The sequence below is a fragment of the Neomonachus schauinslandi genome, chromosome 14 (genome assembly GCF_002201575.2).
Source record: "Neomonachus schauinslandi chromosome 14, ASM220157v2, whole genome shotgun sequence".
NCBI lineage: Eukaryota > Metazoa > Chordata > Mammalia > Carnivora > Phocidae > Neomonachus > Neomonachus schauinslandi.
The window spans coordinates 40,277,617-40,302,866 of NC_058416.1; the positions used below are offsets into that span (position 1 = coordinate 40,277,617).

Genomic DNA, 25,250 nt, shown 5'->3' on the forward strand with positions numbered 1-25,250 from the left:
CAGAGCCTAATCCAGAGCAAGGCCCTAAATCTCTTCAATTCCATGAAGGCTGAGAGAGGTGAGGAACCTGCAGGAGAAAAGTCTGAAGCTAGCAGAGGATGGTTCATGAGGTTTAAAGAAAGAACATGACAGAGCAAGGTGGAAGCAGCAAGTGCTGATGTAGAAGCTGTAACAAATGATCCAGAAAGTCTAGTTAATTAATGAAGGTGGCTACACTAAACAACAGATTTCTAATGTAGACAAAATAGTTTTCTGTTGGAAGAAGATGCCATCTAGGACTTTTATAGCTAGAGAAGGGGAGTCAGTGCCTGGTTTCAAAGCTTCAAAGGACAGGTGGACTCTCTTGTTAGGTAGGGGCTGATGCAGCTGGTGGCTTTAAGTTGAAGCCATTGCTCATCTGCCATTCCCCGATTCTTAGGACCCTGAAGAATTATGCTAAATCTACTCTGCCTGTGCTCTAGAAATGGAAAAACAAAGCCTCGGTGAGAGCACATTTGTTTACAACATGGTTTACTGAATATTTTAAGCCTACTGTTGAGACCTACTGCTTGGAAAAAAAGGTTTCTTGCAAGATATTACTGCTCATTGACAATGTACCTTGTCACTCAAGAGCTCTGATGGAGATACACAATGAGGTTGGTATTTTCATGCCTGCTAAAACCACATCCATGCTGGAGCTCATGGGTCAAGGAATCATTTTGACTTTCAAGTCTTATTTAAGAATACATTTCATAAAGCTTTACCTGCCATACATAGTAATTCCTCTGATGGACCTGGGCAAGGTAAATTGAAAACCTGGAAAGGATTCCCCCTTCTAGATCCCATTAAGAACATTTATGATGGGAAGAGGTCCAAATATCAGCATTACCAAGAGTTTGGAAGAAGTTGATTCCAGCCCTCATGGATGACTTTGAGGGATTCAAGACTTTGTGGAGGAAGTCATTGCAGATGTGGTGGAAAGAGCAAGAGAACTAGAATTAGAAGCGGAGCCTGAAGATGTGACTGAATTGCTGTCAGTCTCCTGAGAAGATTCGAACAGACGAGGAGCTGCTTCTTTTTTTTTAAAGATTTTATTTATTTATTTGAGAGAGAGAGAATGAGAGAAAGCACATGAGAGGGGGGAGGGTCAGAGGGAGAAGCAGACTCCCCGCCGAGCAGGGAGCCCGACGCGGGACTCGATCCCGGGACTCCAGGATCATGACCCGAGCCGAAGGCAGTCGCTTAACCAACTGAGCCACCCAGGTGCCCTAGGAGCTGCTTCTTATGGATGAGTAAAGAACATGGTTTCTTGAGATGGCTTCCACTCCTGGTGCAGGTGCTGTGAAGATTGTTGAAATGACAATAAAGGATTTCATAAGCTTAGTTGGTAAAGCAGTGGCAGGGTTTGAGAGGATTGGCTCCAGTTTTGAAAGAAGTTCTACTGTGGGTAAAATGCTACAAACAGCATTAACATGCTGCCGAGAAATCACTGATGAAAGGAAGACTCATTCGATGTGGCAGACTTCATTGTTGTCTTATTTTAAGAAATTGCCACAGCCACCCCACCATCAGCAATCACCACCCTAATTGGTCAGCAGCCACCAACACTCCCATCAAGAGGCAAGACCCTCCATCAGCAAAAAGGTTATTACTTGCTGAAAGCTCAGATGATGATTAACATTTTTTTGGCAATAAAATATTTTTAAATTAAGGTATGTACATTGCTTTTGAAGACATAATGCTATTGCACACCTAAGAGACTATAGTGTAAACTTTTATGTGCACTGGGAAATTTAAACATTTATTTGACTTGATTTATTGCAATATGTGCTTTCTTGTGGTGGGCTGCAGCAGAACTGCAATGTCTCTGAGGTAAGCCTGCTCTCAGTTCAGGACTTTCCTGCCCCACTTCGTCCCCCATGGATGTCCTGTTGGTGGCCGTCAGGCAGTCTGGTCCTTGTCTTCCATCCTCCCTTGTGTGGCCACGTCAGGTCCTCGTAGTTGTGACCTGCTCTCCCTTGCATCTCTCCAGACCATAGTCTTCTAACCTTATCCTTCTGGCACTTTCTCACTGTTGTTAACATTGCCTCTCATCTTCACAAGGACCTCGAGTCCTCTCCCCTCTTTTCTTCTGTTTTTTCACACCATCCATCCACTTAGACCTTTACAAATTATTTTTCACTGCTGCCAAACTCTACTCAAGTCAGATTGTTTACTCCTGGATGTGCTGTGCACCCGTGCACCCCAGAGCCTCTGCTTATGCTGTTCCCTCGGGGGAAGTGTTCTTTTCCATCCTTCCTCCTATTTCTTTCAGTGCCTTAAGTTTAAATTTACTCTTTCTTCCCTCTTCTTAGGCCACAGTCATGCTCAGGTTTCTCCTGTCTAAAAAAAAAACTTCCTTGACCTTGCTGTCACTTCTCTTAAAATTGCTTTTACTTTGTCACTGTCCACTTTACTCTTTCCTACTTGCCTTTTGTTTCCATTGCTTTCCAGAAACTCTTCTTTTAAAGATTGACAGTGATCTCCTAACAGTATTTTTAAGAGGCTGCATTGTATGGTGGTAAAGAGCTAGACGGCTGGGGCCAGCCTGCTGGCATTTGAATTCTGGCTCCACCACCAGCTAATAATAACTATGTGACCTTGAGCAAGCTACTTAACTCCATGTTCCAATTTCTTTATCTGTAAAATGGGAATAATATTAGTACCAACATTATAGGGTTGCTTGTAAGGATTAATTAGGTTAGTATATGTAAAGCTCTTCTAAGGTTGCCTGGCAAAGAGTATGCACCAAGTATTAGTGGTTTTTTTTTTTAAGCTCTTATTTTTTAGTCTTTTTAGCCTCCGTGGTGTTTGATATGGTTGACCATTTCCTCTTCTTCACTGTGTTCAAGCTCAGACTAATTCATCTTGGGGCATTTTATCTTTGTGACCCTCTTTGTGGTCTCTTTCCATGTATCTGAACTTCACTTTCTTATACCTTTTCTGGATAATTTTTCCTTATGGTAATTCACCACCATAGTTCCCACTCTTATATGAATGTCACCCCAAATTGTATTTCTTGCCCTTCTTTCTTAGCTCCAGTCCTGCACTTACAATGTACCTATCCAACATAATCTCCCTCTCAAAATCAGCTCCTCGCTGGATTACTTTTTGTTAACAGACCTGCGGCAGTGTATCATAGTATTGGGACCAGGGGGATGTTGTGTCCGAGGCCTTTGAAACTCAGGAAACCTTTCTAGATGAGTGCAGACTGGCACATTCTCCTTGTCTAGGATACTTTTTTTGCTGAACAAAGCTGGATGTGGAAAGGGATGGGGAGACACAGTACTAGCAAGTGCATTCCTCATTCCTTGGTTTTCTTAAGCGGAGAACGAGGCAAGTTCATAAATCGCTTACCTCACAAACCCGGGTAGGATGCCTAAAAGCTGTTGTAAACTTGATTTTTGAGGTTTTTTTTTTTTATAAGTTGTAGGTATCTCCCACCCCCCAAAAGCAGACCTAGGTAAATAAGTTAAATTTATGTCTCACAAAGCAGAGGCGTATAGCAAATTAACTAAATTAGAGAACAGGGCATGATTTTAATTAATTAAGCAGTGGTAGTTTTTAGTGTATTTCTGAGTTGTCTCTGTACCAAAGGGCAAAGCTGAGAACGATTTCCCTGTTTTCTGAAATGCAATTTCTTTTACTTGGAATAGAAATGTTAGACAAAGATTTCCTCTAACTTGCTGGCTTGCCAATAAGATGTTACATTTTATATTAATGGTAATTAGCGGTCATATAGTTATTTGAGTGTGGGTTAGCAGTTTAGGGTGTTTAGAAATCAGACAGTTGGAACCATTCTCATGCTGGGTTAGTGTGCCTTGCAACACTTGGACACATTGCATTCTTCCTGTTAACAAGGACTCTATTTAAACAAAACAGCTTCGTTCCTTAATGGGTTTTGATCTTCAGGGATTAAACCCATGAGGACCATTAACCTAAGGAATGTAACTCAATTAGCTGTAAATGATTTAAAATAAACTAATAGATTCTCATTTTGGAGAGCCTGGTGTCTTGCATTCCTTAATTTTATCTCCATCCATCTAATGAATGGTAAATGCATTCTTTTGGTAAATGGTTCACCATCGTCACAGTTGCCATTAGTCATCTTTTTTTTTTTTTTTCCTGTAACAGGTTTGTTACCTGATGTTTTGGAAGTTTTTAGGATAATTTGACTTTGATGATTCTTTTCTATACCAGATCTTTTCTTTGCTGCTTAAATCTGACTTGGCTTCACGATGTCAGACAATATTCTTTATATGAGTAGGTGTGTTAAAAATTCCGTTTCCAGGACACATGGAAGTGCACTGATGTTCTTACCTAGCAGATCCTTGCTTGGACCAGTATTGTTTCCAGCTGCTTAGTTCGCTGCCCCATGATAGGTCCTCTCTACGCTTTGGTGCAGAAAAAAATGTTACAAGATACTAGATCACTGAGAACAAATGTCATATATAACTTTAGGATTCAATGATCCAAGGTGTTGTAAACCAGTAGGCATTAGTTTTCTATTTGATGGTTTTCCCTGCATCATTTCAGTTGAATTTTAGATCTTTGCTTTTGCTAATGTTAGTTGGCTTTTACTGAATGTTTTCCTACATTTTGGGTTGGCTGTTCTTTTTGTTTTCATTTTTCACTTTGTCTCTTTTCTTCTTTCTTTTAAAGTCCACTCAGGAGCAAAAATGTAATAAAAACTTGCATTTGTAGCCCCATGGGTGTAATAAATTTAAACCTAAACAAGTTATATCTAATTATAGGACTGCTTTCTAGAGAGAATGTAGACACACTCTTAAAAATGATTTGAGGTAAAACTTATTTGCAGCTTGGATTTCTATTTTCTGTTATGGATTGACTGTAAAAGGGGAAGTGTTACTGTACTCTGCTTCTGTATTACTTTTATTTATTCTGGCTTTTGTACTTTGAGCAAGTTAAAATTTACGTAAAAAATGGCAAAGGAGAGGTGTGCCTGAGTGGCTCAGTCCATTAAGCGGTTAAGCAGTTAAGCATCTGCCTTCAGCTCAGGTTATGATCTTGGGGTTCTGGGGATGGAGCCCCTCATCAGGTTTTCTGCTCAGCGGGGAGCCTGCTTCTCCCTCTCCCTCTGCTCCTCGCCCAACTCATGCCTGTACACGCTCACTCTCTCTCTGTCTCTCTCACTCTCCCTCAAATAAGGAAATAAAATCTTTTAAAAAATGGGAAAGGTGGTAGTAAACATCACATTTTGCTTACCTCTCTGTAGCATCTCAGGGAAGTAGAGCAGGGCCCAGAAAATTAGTTGGCATTTCAGATTTTTTAATTTAGCATTCATTTTTTGAGAGTGTCATTACAGTGTTCAGAGGCAGCTTATTTTAAAATTGAAAGAAGTCATTAACTGAGACTTGCAGTTTTTTGGTTTTGCCATGAAAATGATCTTCCTCCTCTTGAATGAGTGGAGTTTATGATTTTTTGGCTGTATGCTTGGAGAATTGAGAGTAGAAAGGCCTTTAGAGAACATCTAATGCAATACCGACTTTTTAGGTGAGGAAACTGAGATTCAGCGAGCTGTCCAAAGTTGTGCATTGTGCTCACAGAATCAGGACCGAGAAAGAAAGGATCTTTTGATTACTTCTGTGCTTCTCTGAGGAGTCCTAGCATCTCAAGAGGCAGAGATGTTTGTCATCTTTGGCAGTTTACCAGTTTCTCCCACAGCAAGAAATTAGGGGCCTAGTTTTGAAGCACTTAGCACAAATAATTAAATGTACCAACTTGAAAATGCACATTGATTTTGATTTTGTCTGCTTTTACAATCCTGGTAGGTAGATTTGTGATTGAAAGGGAGTGTAAAACTTCTAAGTAATTAACTCAGTAGAGAGAAATTACCAAAATAGATAGTGATTCTAGGTCATTCTGCCCCCTAACTCTCCTTCCCCAAACACACTGGGAATTTACAAGATCCATTGCAAGATTCATATTCATACTAGATATTATGGTGATTTATGATATATTTACTATTAGATAAGGAATCCTTGCCCTTGTGGAGTTTTGGATTTGAGGGAGTTAATATAGAATTAGAGAAAGTATACTATATGATTGTATATTTGCAATAAAATGCCTTTTTGAAATTTGTAAGTATATTTTATGGTAGAAAATCACTTATGGATAAAGGAATTCATTATGATATTCATTTAGTCTCATTCTATTTGATGGATTTTACTACTTGAATTTTTCATTTTAAAAAAGCGGTTTTTACAAGTTTGTTTTTTTGGTTTCTCTTTTTTTTTTTGGTTTTATTTTTTTTTTAGGAAATCTCTGCGCCCAACATGGGGCTCAAACTTGCAACCCCAAGATCAAGAGTTGCATGCTCTTCTGCCTGAGCTCGCCAGGCACCCCTGTTTTTATAAGCTTTTGATAATGGGAAATAGTCATTTTATATTTCTGTTTTCCCTTTGGACATGCTAATTGAGTCAGTTTGGGTTTATTGGGCAGTTCCCTAGTCTGAATATTATTTTATTAAATTTAAAAAAAAAAGCTTACTGAGTTAATGATATTTTCTCTTCTCTTTTGTAGCCAACACATATCTCTTTATGGTACAAGCTCGAGGAATAATGTTGAGAGAAAATGTGAAAACAATAGGGCATATGATCAGGCTTTACACAAATAAAAACAGTACTCTCAACGGTACAGGTAAGATTGCTTGCTTCTTAAACATGCTTTGTTTCTCCTTCTTTACCTTTGTAGTCAAAAAAGTAAACCAGATCTCTCAAGCTCTGGTTTTGCCTCTGAGACTCCTTCCTGTTAAAGGAGCGTCCTGGGAGATTCGTTCACTGCTCGAGCCAGTGCTTTCCATGTTTTAGGATATGTAAAGGTGTTCTCTCAGAGGTGATGGGGGTTTTGTCCAAAGATACTTAAGTTAATTCTTTATTTTAAAGTTAATTCCTGCAAACATAAAATACAAAAAGCAGCTTGTGCTTTTTTCAATTCACCTGTCGTAGTTAAGAAAAATCAACCACAAAGAGAATAATTTATCCATATTAGTCATTTCTGCCATCTCTCTTTATGCCCATTCTAACTCCTAAAATGTTTTTCCAACTATGTTTAGGAAATACTTACTGTTTTTAATTATAGAAGATTCTTAATAATTTTATGGCCTTTTTAGGGGGCTTAGGAGAAATTATATGAAAGTGGAAATCCATAGTTGCTCTTGTCTTTTAAAAATATTATCTGGAAGTAGAGTGTCCATCAGAATCATGTGAGGTTAAAACCAAGTAATAGGCCAAAGTAGTGATTGAATGAAGGCAGAATTGATGCAAAATAGATTGAACTATCATTTAAGAATGCTCAGCCTCCCATGGGGCAGTGTTTCTGCACTGTCTCCTGAAGTGTTATTAGATGTTACTTAAAGGTTTCAGTTAACTGGTTGTCACTTGTTGCATCCTCTCTATTCTTATTTTAAACGGTTAAAGATTTCATTCCTGTCAACAGTTCGCAATTGTGCCACTGTAAATGACAGACAGATACACACACACACACACACACGCACACACTACTAATGGGAAGTCCCTATCTGCCAACCATAGATATTTTTTCTTAAAATGTATGTTAAGGTGAGTAATAGTTTACCCTTCTAAAAATTCATGACTGTATCAAATTGATTCTTAATTTAATTTCACACATGCTTCTGCAAAATCCATTCTAGTCATTTGCCTGATTTGTTTTATGATGCCACAAATCAAAACACTCTTGTTTTCTCCCGTTTCTTTTTTTTTTTTCTTTTTTTAAAAACTAGTGTTAGCATGGTATATCTTTTTCCATCCTCTTTTTTTTTTTTTAAGATTTTATTTATTTATTTGAGAGAGAGAGAATGAGAGACAGCACGAGAGGGAAGAGGGCAGAGGGGGAAGCAGACCCCCCGCTGAGCAGGGAGCCCGATGTGGGACTCGATCCCGGGACTCCAGGATCATGACCTGAGCCGAAGGCAGTCGCTTAACCAACTGAGCCACCCAGGCGCCCTTTCTCCCGTTTAAGTTGAAAAAAATTTCTTTTAGAAAGACTGTCATTGTACCTGTTATTTTAATAGTATTGTAAAAATTTCATTAATTGGTCTTCTGCTTTAATTGGTCTTCGGAATAGTAGGTCGATGTTAGGAGCAGTTTAAACATTATAAAAGCTTCTTCAGGACTTGTCCTAGTTGAATAAGTTGATTGTGAAAGTGTTCGTTAAAAGTTCACTCAACTGAACAGAAATACTCAGCATCCTTAGATTCCTGTATTTGTATAAGGGAGTGCGGGACATCTGTGCATAATCGAGTTCCTTTCCTGGGGCATGAATAAGTTTTATGTGGGAACTCAGTTGCGCTTGATTAGGAGAATTGATTACTGGGTCAAGACTAACTCTCTCCCCCACCCACACCCCACAACTGGAAGACAAGAAAAAGGGAAATTCTCTTTCCCATTACCAACTCATAGTTTCGATACTGACCACACAACCACTACCTACTTTGATTAGAGTTGGCTTGCTTTTATGAACCTTTGAAAACTTTTCTCATGGTTCCTTTACTGGTGGTAAAACTGTTCTCAGGAGATAGTCCATCAGGTAGGAATTGGGTTTGTTTGTACGAGAGTCCTGGCTGCAGCGGCTTAAGCCCATGAGACTCTATGTTCTAATGTAAAAGAGATCCGGAAGTTGGATGTCTGGGGCCGTGGTGGAGAAAGTCTCCACACGCCTTCCATCTTCTGCTCTGTCATGGAGTTTTATAGTCTTCGAAGGTTGTTGTGGGGCTCCAGTCTTTCTATTTGTACTTGGGTTAGTAAGGAGGAGGAAAGGAAGAGAGAAGAAGAACAGAGGGACCCTTTTAAGGAGACTTCCCAGAAGTTTCACGTGGTATTTCTGCTTCCATTGCATTGGCTAGGACTTTGTTGTAGGGACTGTACATTACAGTCTTTGAGCTGGGTACGCTGGTGCTTTGAATGAAATTGGGGTTCTGTTACCTAAGGAGAAAGGGAAAATGGAGTTTGAGTAGGCAACTGTGAGACTCTGCTGTGTTCATGTATATTGAACAATTCGTGTAGTCAGTATTCTTACCTAGATACTTGGAGACACAGCATTAAGAAGAACATCCTCCCTTTGTATGAGGATCTCAAGGCTTTGAGAAAGTTGGAAGCATACATAGTTACTTATAATGCAGTTGTTTATTTCTGCACAGACTTATATAGATATAATCTGTCAACAAGGAGACAATGGCCAAGAAGGTGTACCAAGAGCTAATTGAACTCTAGGGGAGACTTGATTAACATGTACTGGCTCATTTAAAATTTAACACTTCATGGCAATAGGTTGTGATATTTCTAAGTACATTTGATTTCAAAAAGGGGTTTTTAATCTTGTACCTGACTTTCTGAAGCACCAAGTGTAAATAGATACTACATATAATATTTTTGCAAAGAAATCACATATTCTCATAATCAAATGATTATAGCCTTATAGCTATGGAGTTAGTCAAATTAAGGAAACAAGATGTAATCAGTGAATAATTACCGAAGCAGATGATAAGGGTCATGCAGTGTTAGAACTGGTAGGTTGGTTAGAAATAGCCGAGCACACTTCCTTGTTTGATGGCCATGTGGTCTGAATCCTCAGACACCGCCAGACAGACACAGCAAGCCAGGGGTGAACAGACTAGAATTCTCACGGAGTTTCTGCACCTGCTTTAAGCTGCCCTTTGCAGGAAGAACAAAGCCCTTGAGAGTCCAATTTGGTGCGTTTCTCCTTTTCCTGTAAGTGATAAGGTCCAGTGAGAGCTGAGGAGGGGACCTGTCCAGCAGTTTTCATTCTGTGTTTCTCTTTTCTTCAGGTGTGGCTCTAGAAAAGAGGAAGAAGTTCTGGGGATCCCAGAACTCATTGTGTTTTCATCCATCCATTCATTAGATGAAATAATGTCTACATTTTAAAGCAGTTGTGGCAGATCCGTCTCAAATGCATCTATCATGCGTAACCTTTTAAAACTCCTGGGTTTGAAAGCAGTGGTTATACTTGATGGACCCAAGCACTTTTGTGGGAATAATGATTTTGTGGGTTTATTACAGTATTGTCTCCAAAAGCTTAAATTATTGTTGGCTGAATGATGAGTTGTGAAGTGTTCATTTACAGTAAGTTTTTACCGTGTTGTAGATACTTTGTTAGATACTGGAAATCAAAGGCAATTTGATTTCAGAAAAAGAGGTATTCAGACTAGTGGCAGGGGTAGGTGGATAGACTTACACATGATACATTGGGATGACATAAGCAGCATTGGACACGGTACCCAAGGAATGCAGAGACTTTTCTGTAACTCTGGCAGTGAGTTGATCCTTATGATCATTTGTAATGATTTAGCCAAGAATAACACGTTTAGCTCCAAAACTTTGTATTTAAAGGAAGTGAATATACTGTTATTCCATGTCTTTGAGTTTTGTTTTTTTTTTAATTTAGTCCTTTAAAAACTGATCAAAGTGATACATGGGTTCTCTTGTGAAAGACTCAGTCATTCTAGCACTAAAATAAAAAGTGAAACAGTCCTCTAGGTCTTCTGCTGCCACCAGCCTGCCCAGGGGGAGCTTCCGTTAACAGTTTGTTTTGCAGAAATATCTAGAGAGCTTACAATTTCTGTGAGTTGGATATAGATTTATAGAATCATAGCATATGGCTAAGAGAAGGGGCCCAAACATTAATTACAAGAAATAATAAATTATGCAAAATAAGAAAATACTCTTATCTAAAGTTATCTACATGACATTAAGAAATACTTGAGAATTTTGAGAATGTTAATATTTATCTGCCTCAGGATTATAAGAAAATGAATCTTCAGAATACATAAAGGCCAGGGACAACCTTATTTATCTTCTGTTTTTAGATCCTACAAATGCATGGACTATACTAGCTGCCTAGTATAGTAGGAGTCCCCATAAATGCAGAAAAATTTTTTGAATATAACTTGAAATTTGATTTATATCTAGATATATTTTTAAAAAGCATCTTAAGGAAAGAATCAGAACTTTAATGGACTTACACTTATTTTATGTTCAGTATCTTTAAATCTTTCAGATGTGTATGGGGGCCATACAGAGTATGGACTACTAGAGGGGTCTCTATGCTCTTGGTGTGTCCCTGGGCTTACAAAGCAATTACTGTCCACTGAACGCCCCCTACCCTTTGGCTTGGAGGACTTTCCTATGAAGTGCTTTCTAGGGCTGCTCTGGAGAGAGCTCTTGGGAGGATTCTGTCACTGGGGCTTTCCCACTTTCCCATTTCCTGGAATAGGCCTTAGCGGTTGTACATCATTCGGCCCTACTTATCATCTTGGGGTTTCCTGGCAATAAATACACTTAAAACCTTCCCCATGCCCTGCCAAATTCATAACTGGGATTTCCGTGCAGTCCTTTGGAATTGGACCTTCTCCTCCAGCTTCTGTCTCCTCGTTGGTACCAGAACCCCTTACCCTCCGCGGAGCAGCCTCTGCAGGGTCCCTTCCAGCAGGTGTGCCTTCGCTCGACAGTGCCGTCCTAGAACCCAGGCTGCACCCCCTGTCAAGTCCGTTTTGATGATAGTGAATATGTCAGGCAAAAGGTTTGCAGGGTCAGTGTTTAGTGTTCTTTGACTCTTCTTATATACTTCATATTCAGTTGCCAGGATTCTACCATCTTTCCCTAGGGAGAGGGTTTAGCTTTTACATTTTAGTAAGGTGTGTGATTTTTACCTTTCGCCTTTTGCTTGCTGGTCACTGGCAGACAGGCCTCTCTTTCAAGTCATATGCCTGTTCTCCTCTTTCTTTCTTTTTTTAAAGATTTTATTTATTTATTTGAGACAGAGAGCATGAGAGACAGAGAGCATGAGAGGGAGGAGGGTCAGAGGGAGAAGCAGACTCCCCGCCGAGCAGGGAGCCCGATGCGGGACTCGATCCCGGGACTCCAGGATCATGACCTGAGCCGAAGGCAGTCGCTTAACCAACTGAGCCACCCAGGCGCCCTGTTCTCCTCTTTCTTATCTCTGCCTGCAGACCAGTTCAGATTGGAATAACTCCATCAACAGAGCAGATTACCGAGGTTGAAAGGATGTCTTTGCATTTTCCTAAAGTGTCTGCTAGAGCTTCATTTCCTGTGGGTACGTGGTTTATGATCCGGGATACAGACTCTCATTTAATCAGCTGTTTCCATGTCTTGTCTCTTACTGTACATTGGTCTCATTCTCTTTGGCTTCCTCTGACATAGAGGAAACTGGCCGGTCATGGTTCTCAGACTTGCATCTTAGAACCTTGTTCCAGAAAGGGCTGAAACATGAGCTTTTTGGTTCCAAGTTGAAAATTTCTAAGGTTCTGAATGTCCTGCGTTAAGTCACGTGCACGGCTCTGAACCAGTCGCTCAGAGCTCCAGCCATTGAATAGGTATATGGGCCCGGGATTGTTCTAAGCAATTTGTGCATTTCTCTTATGGAAATCTGAAAATGGCTACATGAGGTAGGCAGAGAAGAGAAACTACATCGTCTTGCCCTGTGCCACAAAGCTCGTGCATGTCGGAGCAAGGATTTGAACTCCACATTTCACTGTGGTGCTCTAACTAGTGCCCTCCATGCCGTAAAACTTGCAGTATCTTGGGCGCCTGGGTGGCTCAGTTGGTTGAGCGACTGCCTTTGGCTCGGGTCATGATCCTGGAGTCCCGGGATCGAGTCCCGCGTCGGGCTCCCTGCTCAGCGGGGAGTCTGCCTCTCTCTCTGACCCTCCCCCCTCTCATGCTCTCTATCTCATTCTCTCTCTCAAATAAATAAATAAAATCTTGAAAAAAAAAAAACTTGCAGTATCTAAAGATGACGGACCTAATGTAATACACAGTTCAGGGCTCCCCAAGGGACTGCAGCCTATGAGTTGGGAACTTAAAGATTTAAAATGGACTGCGTTACGGAAGTTGAGTGGGTAAATCTCGTTCTTAAGTGTGGGGTGGTGAGAAAACAATACTCCCACCCCTCAACCCGGTGCTTACTAGAAGCATGGTGCTTACTAGAAGCATCGTGCCGTAGCTCTGTGGTCGCCCAGGATACCCTTGGCCATTGATAGTGGAGGGGATTCCCTGGCCTACTTTCCCAGTCCCTTTTGATCTTGCTCAGCTGGGGGGAGGGATGGGAGCAGGTGTTCTCATAGGGTCGCAGATGAGCCTGCTCTGTATGTGTGCACAGATGAGTCCAGGCTGCTCTCTAGACTTGTCCCCGAGTTCCTTTGGGAAATCATGCTGAGAGGTCCTTTCCAATAGCAGTGAAGGGTGAATGGGAGAGTAGCCACTGCAGCTGTGTTTGCTTTTCTCTGGTTCTTTATAGATAATTGCTTTTAAGTACCTCTGTAGATTGCATATTGCAGGTCTTCTTACAGTGATAGTGACATATTTCATACTAGGAGCAAAGCAGAAGGCAGTTTTTTGGTTGTAACTTCTTTCCTCTCTCTCCAAGATTATCCTGAAGGCAATAATTCAAGCGATTATCTTGTTCAAACAACAACATATCTTCCGGAAAACTTCACATATTCACCATATCTACCCTGCCCAGAGAAACTGCCTTATATGCGTAAGTGTCATCTAATTTTAACTTAACTCTTTGCTTGTATTATAATAAAGTAATAAAAACCACATGGTTTGAGCACACCATGCTCAGATTATTACTGTGGGTGCTAATATTCATGTTACGTGGCATGTAACCTCTGTTGTGAGTTTGATATGTATTCTTACAGGTTATTTTAAAATTACTTTTTATACAAATAGATGGTTAGATAGAAAATTATAATGTTGCAAAGATTTTAAGAATTTATATAAATGGTCTTAAAATTACAATTCTTTCTATAAGTTGCTCGCTTTTTTAAGAACTATCCATGTTGATACATACAGATGTCTATTTTTTTAGCTACTGTATAGTACATCTTTGAATAAATGTACCACATTTCAATTACCTTTTTCTCTGCTGATAGAAATTTAGGTTATTTCCACTTTTTTGCTATCACAAAGTACTGTTATAGGGAGCAGTGGAGTACAGAGTTCTCTGCATGTGGTGCATATGTGTTTGGGGGTTCAGACTTAGAACTGGAGTTGCTATATAGGCTGGCTTGGTTTAGCACCAAAGCAGCTGGACCAGTTTATATCCCCAACAGCTAAGCTTGAATGTACCATATTGATATGGATGGACTTTAAAATTTTTGCTAATCTGATAAAAATATTTTTTCTAATCTGTTAGATAAAAAGTGATACCTCGTTGTTTGAATTTTCACCTTTCTTATTACTAGTGGGTTCAAATAACTTTTTTTTTTTTTAAGATTTATTTATTTATTTTAGAGAGAGAGAGAGTGAGCAGAGCACAAGTAGGGGGAGAGGTAGAGGGAGAGGGAGAGAGAATCTCCAGCAGACTCCCCACTGAGCGCTGAGCCGGATGCTACGCAGGGGCTCCGTCTCCTGACCCTGAGATCAGGACCTGAGCCGAAATCAAGAGTCAGACACTTAACCCATTGAACCACCCAGGCGCCCCTCCAGTAACTTTTGATGTGTTTGTGAGTGGTTTTGCATTTTCTCTTCTGTGACTCAGTCGTGTGCTTTATCAGTTCCATATTGGTTAATTAGGTTTTCATATTAATTGATGGAAGTTCTTTACATATATTCCAGTAGTGACCTATTGTCTGCTGTATGTGTTGTAACAGCTTTTCAAAGTCCCTGGCTTGTCTTTTCATTTTGTTTATGGAATCTTTTATAGAAGTTTAAGGTTATAATGTTTCCAAGTGTATCAGTGATGTTATTTAAAGTTTTTGCTTTTTGGTCTTAAGAAAGCTTTCCTTATTACTTGAAGGCCATACAAATACTCTTATTTCCTTCTAACAGTTTTACCATTTTTTTTAACTTTTTTTTTTTTTAAGATTTTTTTATTTATTTGAGAGAGAGCGAGCACTAGAGAGAGAGCGTGCACTAGTGGGGCAGAGGGAGAGGGAGAAGCGTCAGCAGGGAGCATCAGCAGGGGGAGCAGCAGAGGGAGAGGGAGAAGCAGGCTCCCCGCTGAGCAGGGAGCCCAACATGGGGCTTCATCCCAGGACCCTGAGATCATGACCTGAGCCGAAGGCAGACGCTTACCCGACTGAGCCACCTAGGCGTCCCTGTATTTAACTTTTGTGTATAATACGAGATAGAGATCAAGATAGTGAATTTTAAATGTGTATTTTTTCAAGATTATGAAGACAATGTGTCCTCATTGAAAAGCCCGCTGTAACTGCTCGGAAGCTGCAGGGCTTGCATTCTGACATTTTGTCCTTCGTATATTCCCTCCCCTAATTTTAAGCACACTCTTTATATATAAGCTTGTATGTTAATTTTTATATAATTAAAATTTAAATGAACATCCTTGTGAATTGCTTGTTTACCCTTGGGTTCTAAAGTGGTATCTGAATGTGTTTTTTATGTCTTTACACGAGTATTCTTTATTGAGGAAATTAGCCTTCACCTGTCATTTGTAGGATGTTTTTTCAGTTTATTGTTGGTAAGTTGTTGACGTTACATAGCTATAATAAAAAAGAGTCACCTTTCAATGTCATCTAAGGCATGGTTCTCAAATTTTGGGGTACATCAGAATCAGCTGGGTAGTCTTTTAAAATACAGATTGTTATGCTCCACTGTCAGAGTTTCAGACTCTGTAGCTCTCGAGGAGGGTCTGAGAATCTTCATTTCTAATGAGTTCCTAGGTGCTAGTCACCCTTAGGCCACACTTTGAGACCCGCTAATCTAGAATAGATCCTGGTTCTACTGAACCTGGGCGACTTTTATAATTCCTGGTCCCACCCCCTAAGTGATTTTATTAACCTGACAGGGGGCATGGGTATTTAAAAAAAATTCTCAGTGGCTTCTAATCTTGCTGTCTCTTTGCTGTCTTATAGTAGAGAAGGAAGCTGTGATTTTTGTGGCTGTGTATTTGTCATTACTTTGTTATTGTAGCCTTGGTTTTCTAAAAATGAATGTTTTTGTCTGTGCAGGACTGAAACCACTAAGTAAAGTTCTGTTGAAATATTGATTACAATAATTCCATTTTCATAATTTGCATATTCAAGGATTTATAGTTTTAGGAAATCTTTCTGTTCTTGGTGTAGTTGCCATTTTCTTAATTACTGCTTTATGGGTACTAATTAAACTCTGTTTAAAAGCATCTGCCTGCCAGGCCTTCCTACTAGCCCTGTCCTCCTCCAGGCCCATAACTCGTAATTGCTCCTGTCCTAGTGCTTGAGAGATTGTGTCAGGGCTGCTGGGCGCTGCCTTTTCTCTGAATGTCCTGGTGCTACTGTTCCTTGTCACTGCTTCCATCAGTCTTGCGTTCTTCACAAGAGAGAACCACACTGGTTTGGCAAGCCACCTTGTCACCTTGTCACAGAAGGCCTCCTCATGGGCTCCTGGCTTTGGGCCTGGCACCAACCCTGTGTCCAATTAGAAAATCGACCACATACCAATAACTGCTTAGAAAGGGGCTGTGGGTACAGCCAATGTAATGAGACTTCTTCCATCCAGGAGAGCCCCTTCACTTAGTCGTGTGACCTCTACAAAGTAGAGCTTCACTTGACCTATCTGTAAAATACGGGAGTATAATATCAACATCACAGTGTTGCAAGGATACAAGCTTGAAGCTTGACAGACATTAGTGTGATATTCCCTTTCTTTCTCACTACTTTGAGGGAACCAGACTTTGTAATGATCAAGGGAATGATAAACCTAGGACAAATGGATGGGGTTGAGGGGTCCTATACTTAGCTCTGCATCCCTAATTTATTTTTAATTAACAGGATTATTTTCCATCCATAATAGAGAACAGCATACTAAAATACCTAGTGTAAAATCTTATTATAATATCATACAAAATAATTGAATATAGTACTTCCCTCAATAATAGTTAAAGGAAGTCTGTGTAGTAAGAAGACCTCCTTCGATGAAAACTATCCAAGTATGAATGATACCTAATTTTCCTATATTCACCAGAAGTGAAGTTAAGGCTTAAAATTGGTGTTTGATTAGCTAGCTATAACTTTTTTTTTTTTATTTATCTCTAGTGTAACAATGGGACTAGAAGCACTGGATTGCCATAAAGATAAAGTTGGAACTTTTCCAATTGGAATTCAGATAAAATTGATTTAATGGATTTCAGCAGTATTTTACATTCAATCAATTACACTCTAAAATCTATTTTATGTGCATTATTTATACAATATGAATGACTTCTTTGTCAGTGTTAGTATTTATAGATTCTCCAGAGGGCTTAATCCACTTTCAGCTTTTTAAAATTTATGTGAGACTCTGCATGCTAACAAAATAAAGTAGAAATTTCACTTTATCTAGAGGTTAAAAATAGTAAGTGCTTAGCGTGGATATTTTGATTTTTCTGTGTAAAGTAGAGCCAGAAAGTGTCATTTGTATACTTTGCAGTAGACTTACCTGGAGTTTTCCTATCTTTTAATTCTTAAATAGAATACATTTGCAGCAACTTTCATGTATTCTGTCCTTACTGTTTGTGGAATAGTTCTCTTTAGGGTTTAAACCTGATAATTGCAATATTGCTAGACTTAGGAACATAACAAAAGCTATAAGGACTTTTTGATATGAGTTTAAATAATTCAAATGAACATCAGCAAAGAGGGAGAAGGTAAATAAATACACTTAAAGAGAAGCTCAAAGACTGCTTAATGTGACAAAGCATCATGCATGTGTTTTTGTAAAAAGAGAAATGGGAGCCATTTTGGAGTAAACGACATGTAGTGGCCCTGGGTTATTCCCAGGGACAGGCAGAGGAGAAGCAAAGCTAACTATGATCCTATGTCTACCAGCCAGAGCAGGTAACATGCTCAGAGAAAGGCAGTGTGCTCATTGATATGAATGGTTTATTGTGTGATGGAAGGAGTCAGTGGTTTATTCTAGAAGGAGAAGGGAGATGTCAGTGAGAGGGGTGTTGTAATTGGGTCTTGCAAGATTCAGTAGGCAGCTGAGGTAGGTGTCAGAGCACGAAGGGTTCTGTGTTTTGAGAACAGAGGGTGGTCTGCTGTGACCAGGGTAGGTGCTTGGTGGGGCGTGTGGGAAGTGAGGCTGGACAGGGAGGTGAGGGGCCTTGAGGGCCTTGTGGGTTCCGTGAATCCCTGGGCATCCATGAGATAGGCCTCAGAGGGAGCAGAGCCCCTGAGCGTATATGCCAAGGGTTGATTTATGGCCTGTGTGCATATCTGGAGGGTGAGGGTGCACAGTTTTCAAAGGGTTGGGGACAAAAAAGGCTAAAACAAAAACCAAAACCACTGCTTTAAGCAGATGAATAATGTGACTAAGATGGTATTCAGAAAGATTATTCTGATGAGAAGTTGAAAAATGGATGAGAGTGGGGAAACACTGAAATCTGAAAGCCCAGTGAGGAGCTTTCTGAGGAGGCCAAGAGAAATGACAAGAGCATGTGCGGAAACCGTGGCATTGGAGGGAGGACGGGGCACCAAGGAGAAGCTCCAGGGGTGCCATTGGCCGGATGTAGTGACCAACTAAGGGATCAGGGTTCATGAGCAGGTTTCTGGCTTGGCAACTGTCACTGAAACAAGTAATGCAGGATAAACATCACATTTGGAGAATGGGGAAGTTAATGAGGAAGTTAGTGTTGGGCCCGTTCTTTTTAAAGCTCAGGAGAGTTGATGTGGGGTCTGAATTTCATCAGAGAGATCCAGGCTGGAAATAGAGGAAGTGAGACAGAATGCTGAGAGTGGGTCCCTGGAGAACATCTGCACTTGCTGGGGGGAAAGGGTTGTCCGTCTGTAGAAGAAGGGAAACAGTCGGGCAGAGAGGAGTCAGAGAACAGTGTCCCAGAGGCTAACGAGAAGAGAGTTTCCAGGAGAGAGTGTTCTGTCTTGTGACATACCTCAAAGCAGCTGGAAGGAAGACCCGTGAAGAGCCATAGAATTTGGCATGAAGAATTTGGCATGAATTTGCCACAGCAAGCACAGTCTCAGTAGAGTAGGATAGGGTAGGGTAAGAGACAACATGTACTGTCTGGAGAAGTGACTCAGAGGTGTATAAAAACTAGTCGGTTTAAAAAAAAAGTTTGGTGGGAAAAGGAAGCAGAAGGGGGTAAGGTATGTGGAGGAGGTGAGGGCAAGGGAGGAACTCTTCGGGAAGATGAGGATTTGAGCGAGTTTTAGGCATTACAGAGAGATAAGAGATGGGAAGTATAAGGGAGCAGGAGGGAAGTATCCATGGAGCCAGATTCTGGAGACATGTACAGGAAACAGAAATATGCTGAGGTCAAGGAATTAGCCTTGGAAAGTAGGAACCGCCTCTCCTCTGAGGCAAGAGTACAGTTCATTTGGAGATGAGGTGGAGAAAATTAAGGGGGTTCAAGCCTGTTGATTCTGTGTCCTAATGAAGTGGGACGCCACATACATATGAGAGGTTGACCAAGAAGGACTGAGCAGCATGAAAGGGAGAAGTAAATATTTAAAAAGTTGTTGTAGGGGCGCCTGGGTGGCTCAGACGGTTGAGCGTCTGCCTTCAGCTTGGGTCATGATCCCAGGGTCCTGGGGTCGAGCCCCACATCGGGCTCCCTGCTCAGCGGGGAACCTGCTTCTCCCTCTACCTCTGCCTGCTTCTTCCCCTGCTTGTACACTGTCTCTCTGTCAAAAATAAATAAAATCTTAAAAAATAAATAAATAAATAAATTAATTAAATAAAAAGTTGTTGTAGGGAATGAAGAGTGGAGTCAGCTAATCACAAGTTAAAGGTGACTAACTGGTTAGCCAAGAAAGCAACCCCCCCCACTAGCCTGGGGGATCAAAATGCACAAATATTGTGACACTTGTTTTTGTTGAGGGCTTACTGTGTTCAAGGCAATGTATTAGATAACTGTCACTTATGATGACATTAGTGTATGTGCTTATGTGATTTTCTTTAGTGGTATTTATTGGGTAGAGGATTCAAGCATGGACAATTATTGATCAGGTGTGTCAGGTCAGGAAGGGAGGGGAAGTAAGAGTATTTGTGAGTGAATAGGTGTGGCTTAGTCCATTTGGGCTGCTAAAACAAAAATACTATAGACTGGATGGCTTAAGCAGTTAAGTATTTCATAGTCATGGAGGCCGGAAGTGTAAAGATTAAAGTGCTATAGCAGATTCAGTGTCCGGTGAAGGGCCTGATTTTTGGTTCACAGATGGCCATCTTCTGACTGTGTCCCCATGTGGTGGAAAGGGCAAGGGATCTCTCTGGGATCTCTTTTCTAAGGCTCCTAATCCTATTTATGAAGGCTTTGTCCTCATGACCTAATCACCTTCCAAAGGCCCCACCTCCTAGTACCATCATATTGAGGGTTAGGATTTTGAGGGTAGGAATTTTAGAGGACACAAACATTCAGCCCATTACAAGGGTAGAGCTCATGGAGCTGTGTTTCTCCAAGCGTGGTCCAGGGATCATCTACACCAGAATCAGCTTGGGATACTGGTTAAAAAATGTCAGCCTCTAAGCCAAACCCCAGATCCATAGAGAAGGTCCGGTTTCCTGGCTGCAAACCCCAGAATACAATTAGGCTTCATTTAAGGGGAAGGGAACCTGTGAAGAGGTATCGGGCAGTCCTCAAAAAACCTGGGTGGCCCAGAGTTAGGGTTAGAGGCTGAGCAGCTACGATGAGGCCCAGACTCCTGTGAGACATCTCTTTCACTCCGCAGAGGTCACAGTTCCCACCACGGTGCTCAGGTCAGACCAGAGGTGCCCCTAAAGCTGGAAGCTTCTGCCACTGCTTTTACCAGAAGGTAGTTTTGTAAAGTGCCCCCGTCCTCCTGGTGTTCTCTTCTGATTTAAATACTCCTGCTGGTGCAGGTGGTCATGTGACTGCTTCTGTCTGCTGGAGAGGACAGGAGAGTAGATTCTAGCTTCTTCCTGTGGGAGGCAGGACTCGGTGGTGAGCAGTTCAAGCACTTGAAACGTGTTCACATAAAGCTGGGTGGCTGCAAACATGATCCAGGGTTGTCTACTGATACAGCAGCTTTGAGAATGGGGCCAGTAACCTTCATTCTAAACAGCCATGCCTGCTGATTCTTAGCCATACCACCAAATTTAGTGAGCTGCTTGATTAGAAGCCAGATAGATGGGGGAAAGATGAGGATAGAGCAGAGAGAACTTGAAGCCAGAGCTGACTGGCTTTCAACTCTGACACTGCCCATCATTCTAGGTGACAGTGATGCTTAGGGAGTGAATACAGATCTGGGTTTGTAAGGATGATGGACAGGGAGGAGAGAGTGCCTCCCTATCAGTAAACAAGGCTGGATATTAGAAGGTGGTATGATTAACCATCATAAACTTCAAAGGGGGTGAATTTATGAAAGAAGGAAGTAAGCATTTTTTTGTAAAGTGTAGGTATAAGTCTGCGGAATACCTTCTTTTATCCCTGCCTCCAAGACTGTAGACCTAAGAAAGTGAGCACTTAACACACTTTGAAAGGAAGAACACTTGTTCATTTAAGATGAGGAGTCGGGTGGTCGTTCTAGAAAAAACACTGAGGTGCCACATATGGAAATTTCTTGGTAATGAAATCGTTCCAGAAAACACATTTGCCATCACAAGAGGAGTATATGACATACCATATTTTCTTTTCTTTCTTTCTTCCTTTTTTTCTTTGACATGCCGTATTTTCTTGACAAGACACACCATTAATTTTTTAATGGCTTTTTGGGAACAAGGAAGAAGCAGTACATTAAATGCACACATTGTGGGGTATGTCCCTATGTCAGGATGCTAAAACATAAATGAGTGCATGTGTCAGAGTTGAGGAAATAAGTAATAGTTGTGGATGGTGACACCAGAAGTGGTTGTCAGCTGTGCAACAGTTGGGGACTAGGAAAACCATTTGGAAGAGTGTGGTAAAGGCTGTGAGACCTTCAGGGCTGGAACAAAGGCTCCTTGGGTGGGTTAGAAGGCAAAGGTGGGGACAGAAAGCAGACTGTTACCTGCAGGTTTCAGTTAATCATTCAGAGTCGAGTGGGAGGAAACCATAAGCAAGGGAGGAAATCGGCTGTTAACAACTGTGTGTTGGGGGAGGATTAGAGGATGAGAACCTGGGCTGGCTGAGGGCTCTTATTTTGGGTCATCTACATGGGGGACACCTTTTGCACAAATGTCTTATAGGCGTCTTTTAGTACCTGATGGAGCCAGCGGGTGGAGACACAGGTAGAAAGGAAGCAGAAGAAAGAGAGGTGAGACAGAATTTGGACATAGCCGGCTTTGCCCTTCCTACCCATTCATTTATCCGTTCGTTCGTTCATCCATCCAGTGTCCAGGCATTGGTCGTGCATGGCTAAAAACCACTCTGTGTTTAGAATACTTAGATTTGGGGGCGCCTGGGCGGCGTTAAGTGTCTGACACTTGGTTTCAGGTCATGATCTCAGGGTCGTGAGATTGAGCCCCGCCTTGGGCTCCATGCTCAGTGAGGAGTCTGCTTGAGAATCTCTCCCTCCCCCTCTGCCCCTCACCCTGCTTGCACGCTCTCTAAATAAATAAATAAAATCTTTAAAAAAAAAATGCCAGAAGTTGAGAAGCCTAAGTAATTCCCCATTGGGAATAGGCAGTTTCTAGTGTTGGCTCCAAAGGGGGCAGTGGGTGACTGGGGACAAGATGACTGATGTAACCAAATAGCCTCGAGCTGTGCAGCCCAGAGGGTGCGGGAGAGAATGTGCTCTCTTGTCATAAAAGTCATTTTTTGACTTTGGAGTGGAATTCACCTGATGGGATATTTCTTCAGGAAATTCAGGTCTTTCTCAACACTGTCATCAGATCGTTGGGCTGTGCACATTTGAAACCCTGAGGGTGAAGTGGTGATAAAAAGCCAGGGTATCCAGAATTAGGCTTTAGATACCAAAAAATAGATAATAGACCCTAAGCTGAGTGAAGTAGTCATGGAAAGCTGTTGATTTATAGGGAAAACAACTCTCTGGCTAGAGATCATATATGCCTTAAATTTTACTTGGAATGTAAGAAAAAATGTAAATATAGGTAATCCATATGTATTGACTATTCTTTTAAGAATTATATTTTAATAGAAAAAGTAATATCCTAAGTCATGTCATGTGACACCTTACAGTGCACACTACCATGAGCCCATGGTTTGGGCCTGCACATACCTGATGGTCCCCAGGCCCATTTAGGTTTCCAAACTGTGTGGCATTATTGCATGTCTTGCTAATTCAGCATTAAGAGATTGTAGTGAATGTCGAATATAACCAATGATGCAACTAAGTTTTTCTCGCACATAAAAGAAAGAGTTTGGCACGCAGGCTTTGTTGCCAGGACTAATGGACTGCTTACACTTGACTTTCATTCTTCCACTTGACCCCAGGTGAGGCCCTGCTCTTTTCTTTCTAATCTCAGTTCCGCCTTCCAAACGGTGAAAATCAAAATTTGATGGTACTACTAGATACATTGATTTCAGCAAATATATTTATTTTTCGAGCTTTTAATTTCTAATTGGGGAATGAGCACACATTCTCATTGGAAGAGCTCTGATTAGCACAGGTGTGGCGTGAAGATTGGGGGTTCTCTGTGGAGCTCAGTGGGTCCTTCCTCCCCAGTTGCCCTTGAAATCTCAGCAAATGAAATAAAGGGGCCTAGCCTGGCTGATTGCTTACTTCTGTACAAGGAAAGAGAGATGTGTCCTCTCCTGGTTTCAAAGCACTGGAATGCTTCTTTGAGTGGGACCTGAAGGGGACATCCAGTATGTAAAGGACGTGAAAGTAGCTTCAGTGGGTGCAGTGAGGGGAAGACCCCCAGTCCTCCCTGACCACAGGCTCACCTTGAGAGGTTTTTTCTCCTGAGGTTTGTTTGGAAACCACATCACCAGTAGCTCATCTGCTCAGTGCCTCTTCTTGGCCATTCTCTGTAATATGCCCCTTTCTCTTCACTTCCTGTGCCTGGGGTCTTTCCCCCAATACCATGTGTTGAGAAGGGGGAGCTGGTGTATTAAGAATATGCAGATTATGACCTGCTGAATGAGGAGGCACAAGCCACCCACGCGGGGTTGGCAGCTAGCTCCCTCGGCATCCGGGCTCCCACTTTGGGGAAGTGAAACCCAAACCCATGGGGTCGTTCTGACTGAAGTTACAGTTTTAGTACAGCCCCACAAAGGCAGTCGAGTCACAAGATGTAATTACTTACAGATCCCAGAAGCAAGGGGGTGCAGTGAGCTGGGGGAAGGGCAGTCCTGTGTTCCAGGCGGAGTGAGCAGGAGGCAGCGCAGGGGAACCAGCACCTGTCACTTACAGGGTGGCTGGGGCAGAGGTCGCTTCACTTTTCTGTGGGCTTCATTCTAAGTGATTATTTTAAAAGGTGCCCTGGCAAAAGCAAAGCAGGAATTTATGGCGGAAATCCTAAACTCATGTCCTTATCTAAGTGTCCAGATTCTGGGTGTGAGCAGGGTTATCATACTTTGAAATGCCTAGGCAACAACTCAGAAAAACAGAGTTGTTTTTTCAGAAGAACAATAGTTGTTTTTCTCATCACAATTGACCCTGTGATGCCTAGGCATTAATCTTTAGGGAAAATCATAGGCACTATCTGGACAGTGACGATATTAACCACTGGCAGGGTTTTGGTCGTCCAGTGCATGAAACACTTGAGTAAAGCAAAAATGCCAGTCAGCAATATCAATAGACAAAGAACAATTTGAAATGCTGTCCGTAACCGCCCTCACCATTTGCTGGGATCCAACCAAGAAAATAAACCAAAGCCTCTGGATAAGGTTAAAGTAGGTATTTGATGAAACACTTGGATGAGATTGTGGAATACTTGTACCTGTTGGGCCATCTTTTGTAAATTTGTCTGAAGTTTTCCAGAATTATTAATATACTTGTAGCAGGTGGGGCCCTTTCCAGCACATACAGCTCCTTCCCTGGCCAGTAGGTAACCTAAAATGGAATGGTTATCCGTTATCCGAACTGTCTGTGCTAGAGAATCATGTTGTTGTATCAGGGCTAGTCTTTGGTGTTACAGCCCCGTGTGTTCAGCAGGGCGGCTGACAGGTTGGTATTTGTCTTTACTAATTTGTTGTTGTGTGCCCCGTGCGGTGGCATCTAGCCCAGTTCCAGTGAGGGATAGCAGCAGACCTCGGCTCAGACCTGGATTCTGCATGGTTTTGACGTGAGGGAGCAGAGATGGTTGCGGGGTATTGTGTTCAGTGATTTGTAAGATTAAAGTACATTGGTATGACTAGACAGGACTCTGGGGGCT

At 41.5% G+C, this 25,250-nt stretch overlaps 1 protein-coding gene across 4 annotated transcripts in view; it reads left to right on the forward strand.

Moving 5' to 3' along the window:
- Positions 1 to 25,250, forward strand: part of B4GALT6 (beta-1,4-galactosyltransferase 6) — a 68,576-nt gene that overhangs the window by 16,369 nt on the left and 26,957 nt on the right. For 2 of the 4 annotated variants that reach the window (XM_021686282.1, XM_044920858.1), the window contains exons 2-3: positions 6,562 to 6,678; positions 13,462 to 13,575. In XM_021686282.1, the coding sequence (XP_021541957.1) occupies positions 6,562 to 6,678; positions 13,462 to 13,575 (231 nt within the window). The remainder of the gene's footprint in view (positions 1 to 6,561; positions 6,679 to 13,461; positions 13,576 to 25,250) is intronic. The other 2 variants (XM_021686283.1, XM_044920859.1) reach the window with 1 other exon arrangement.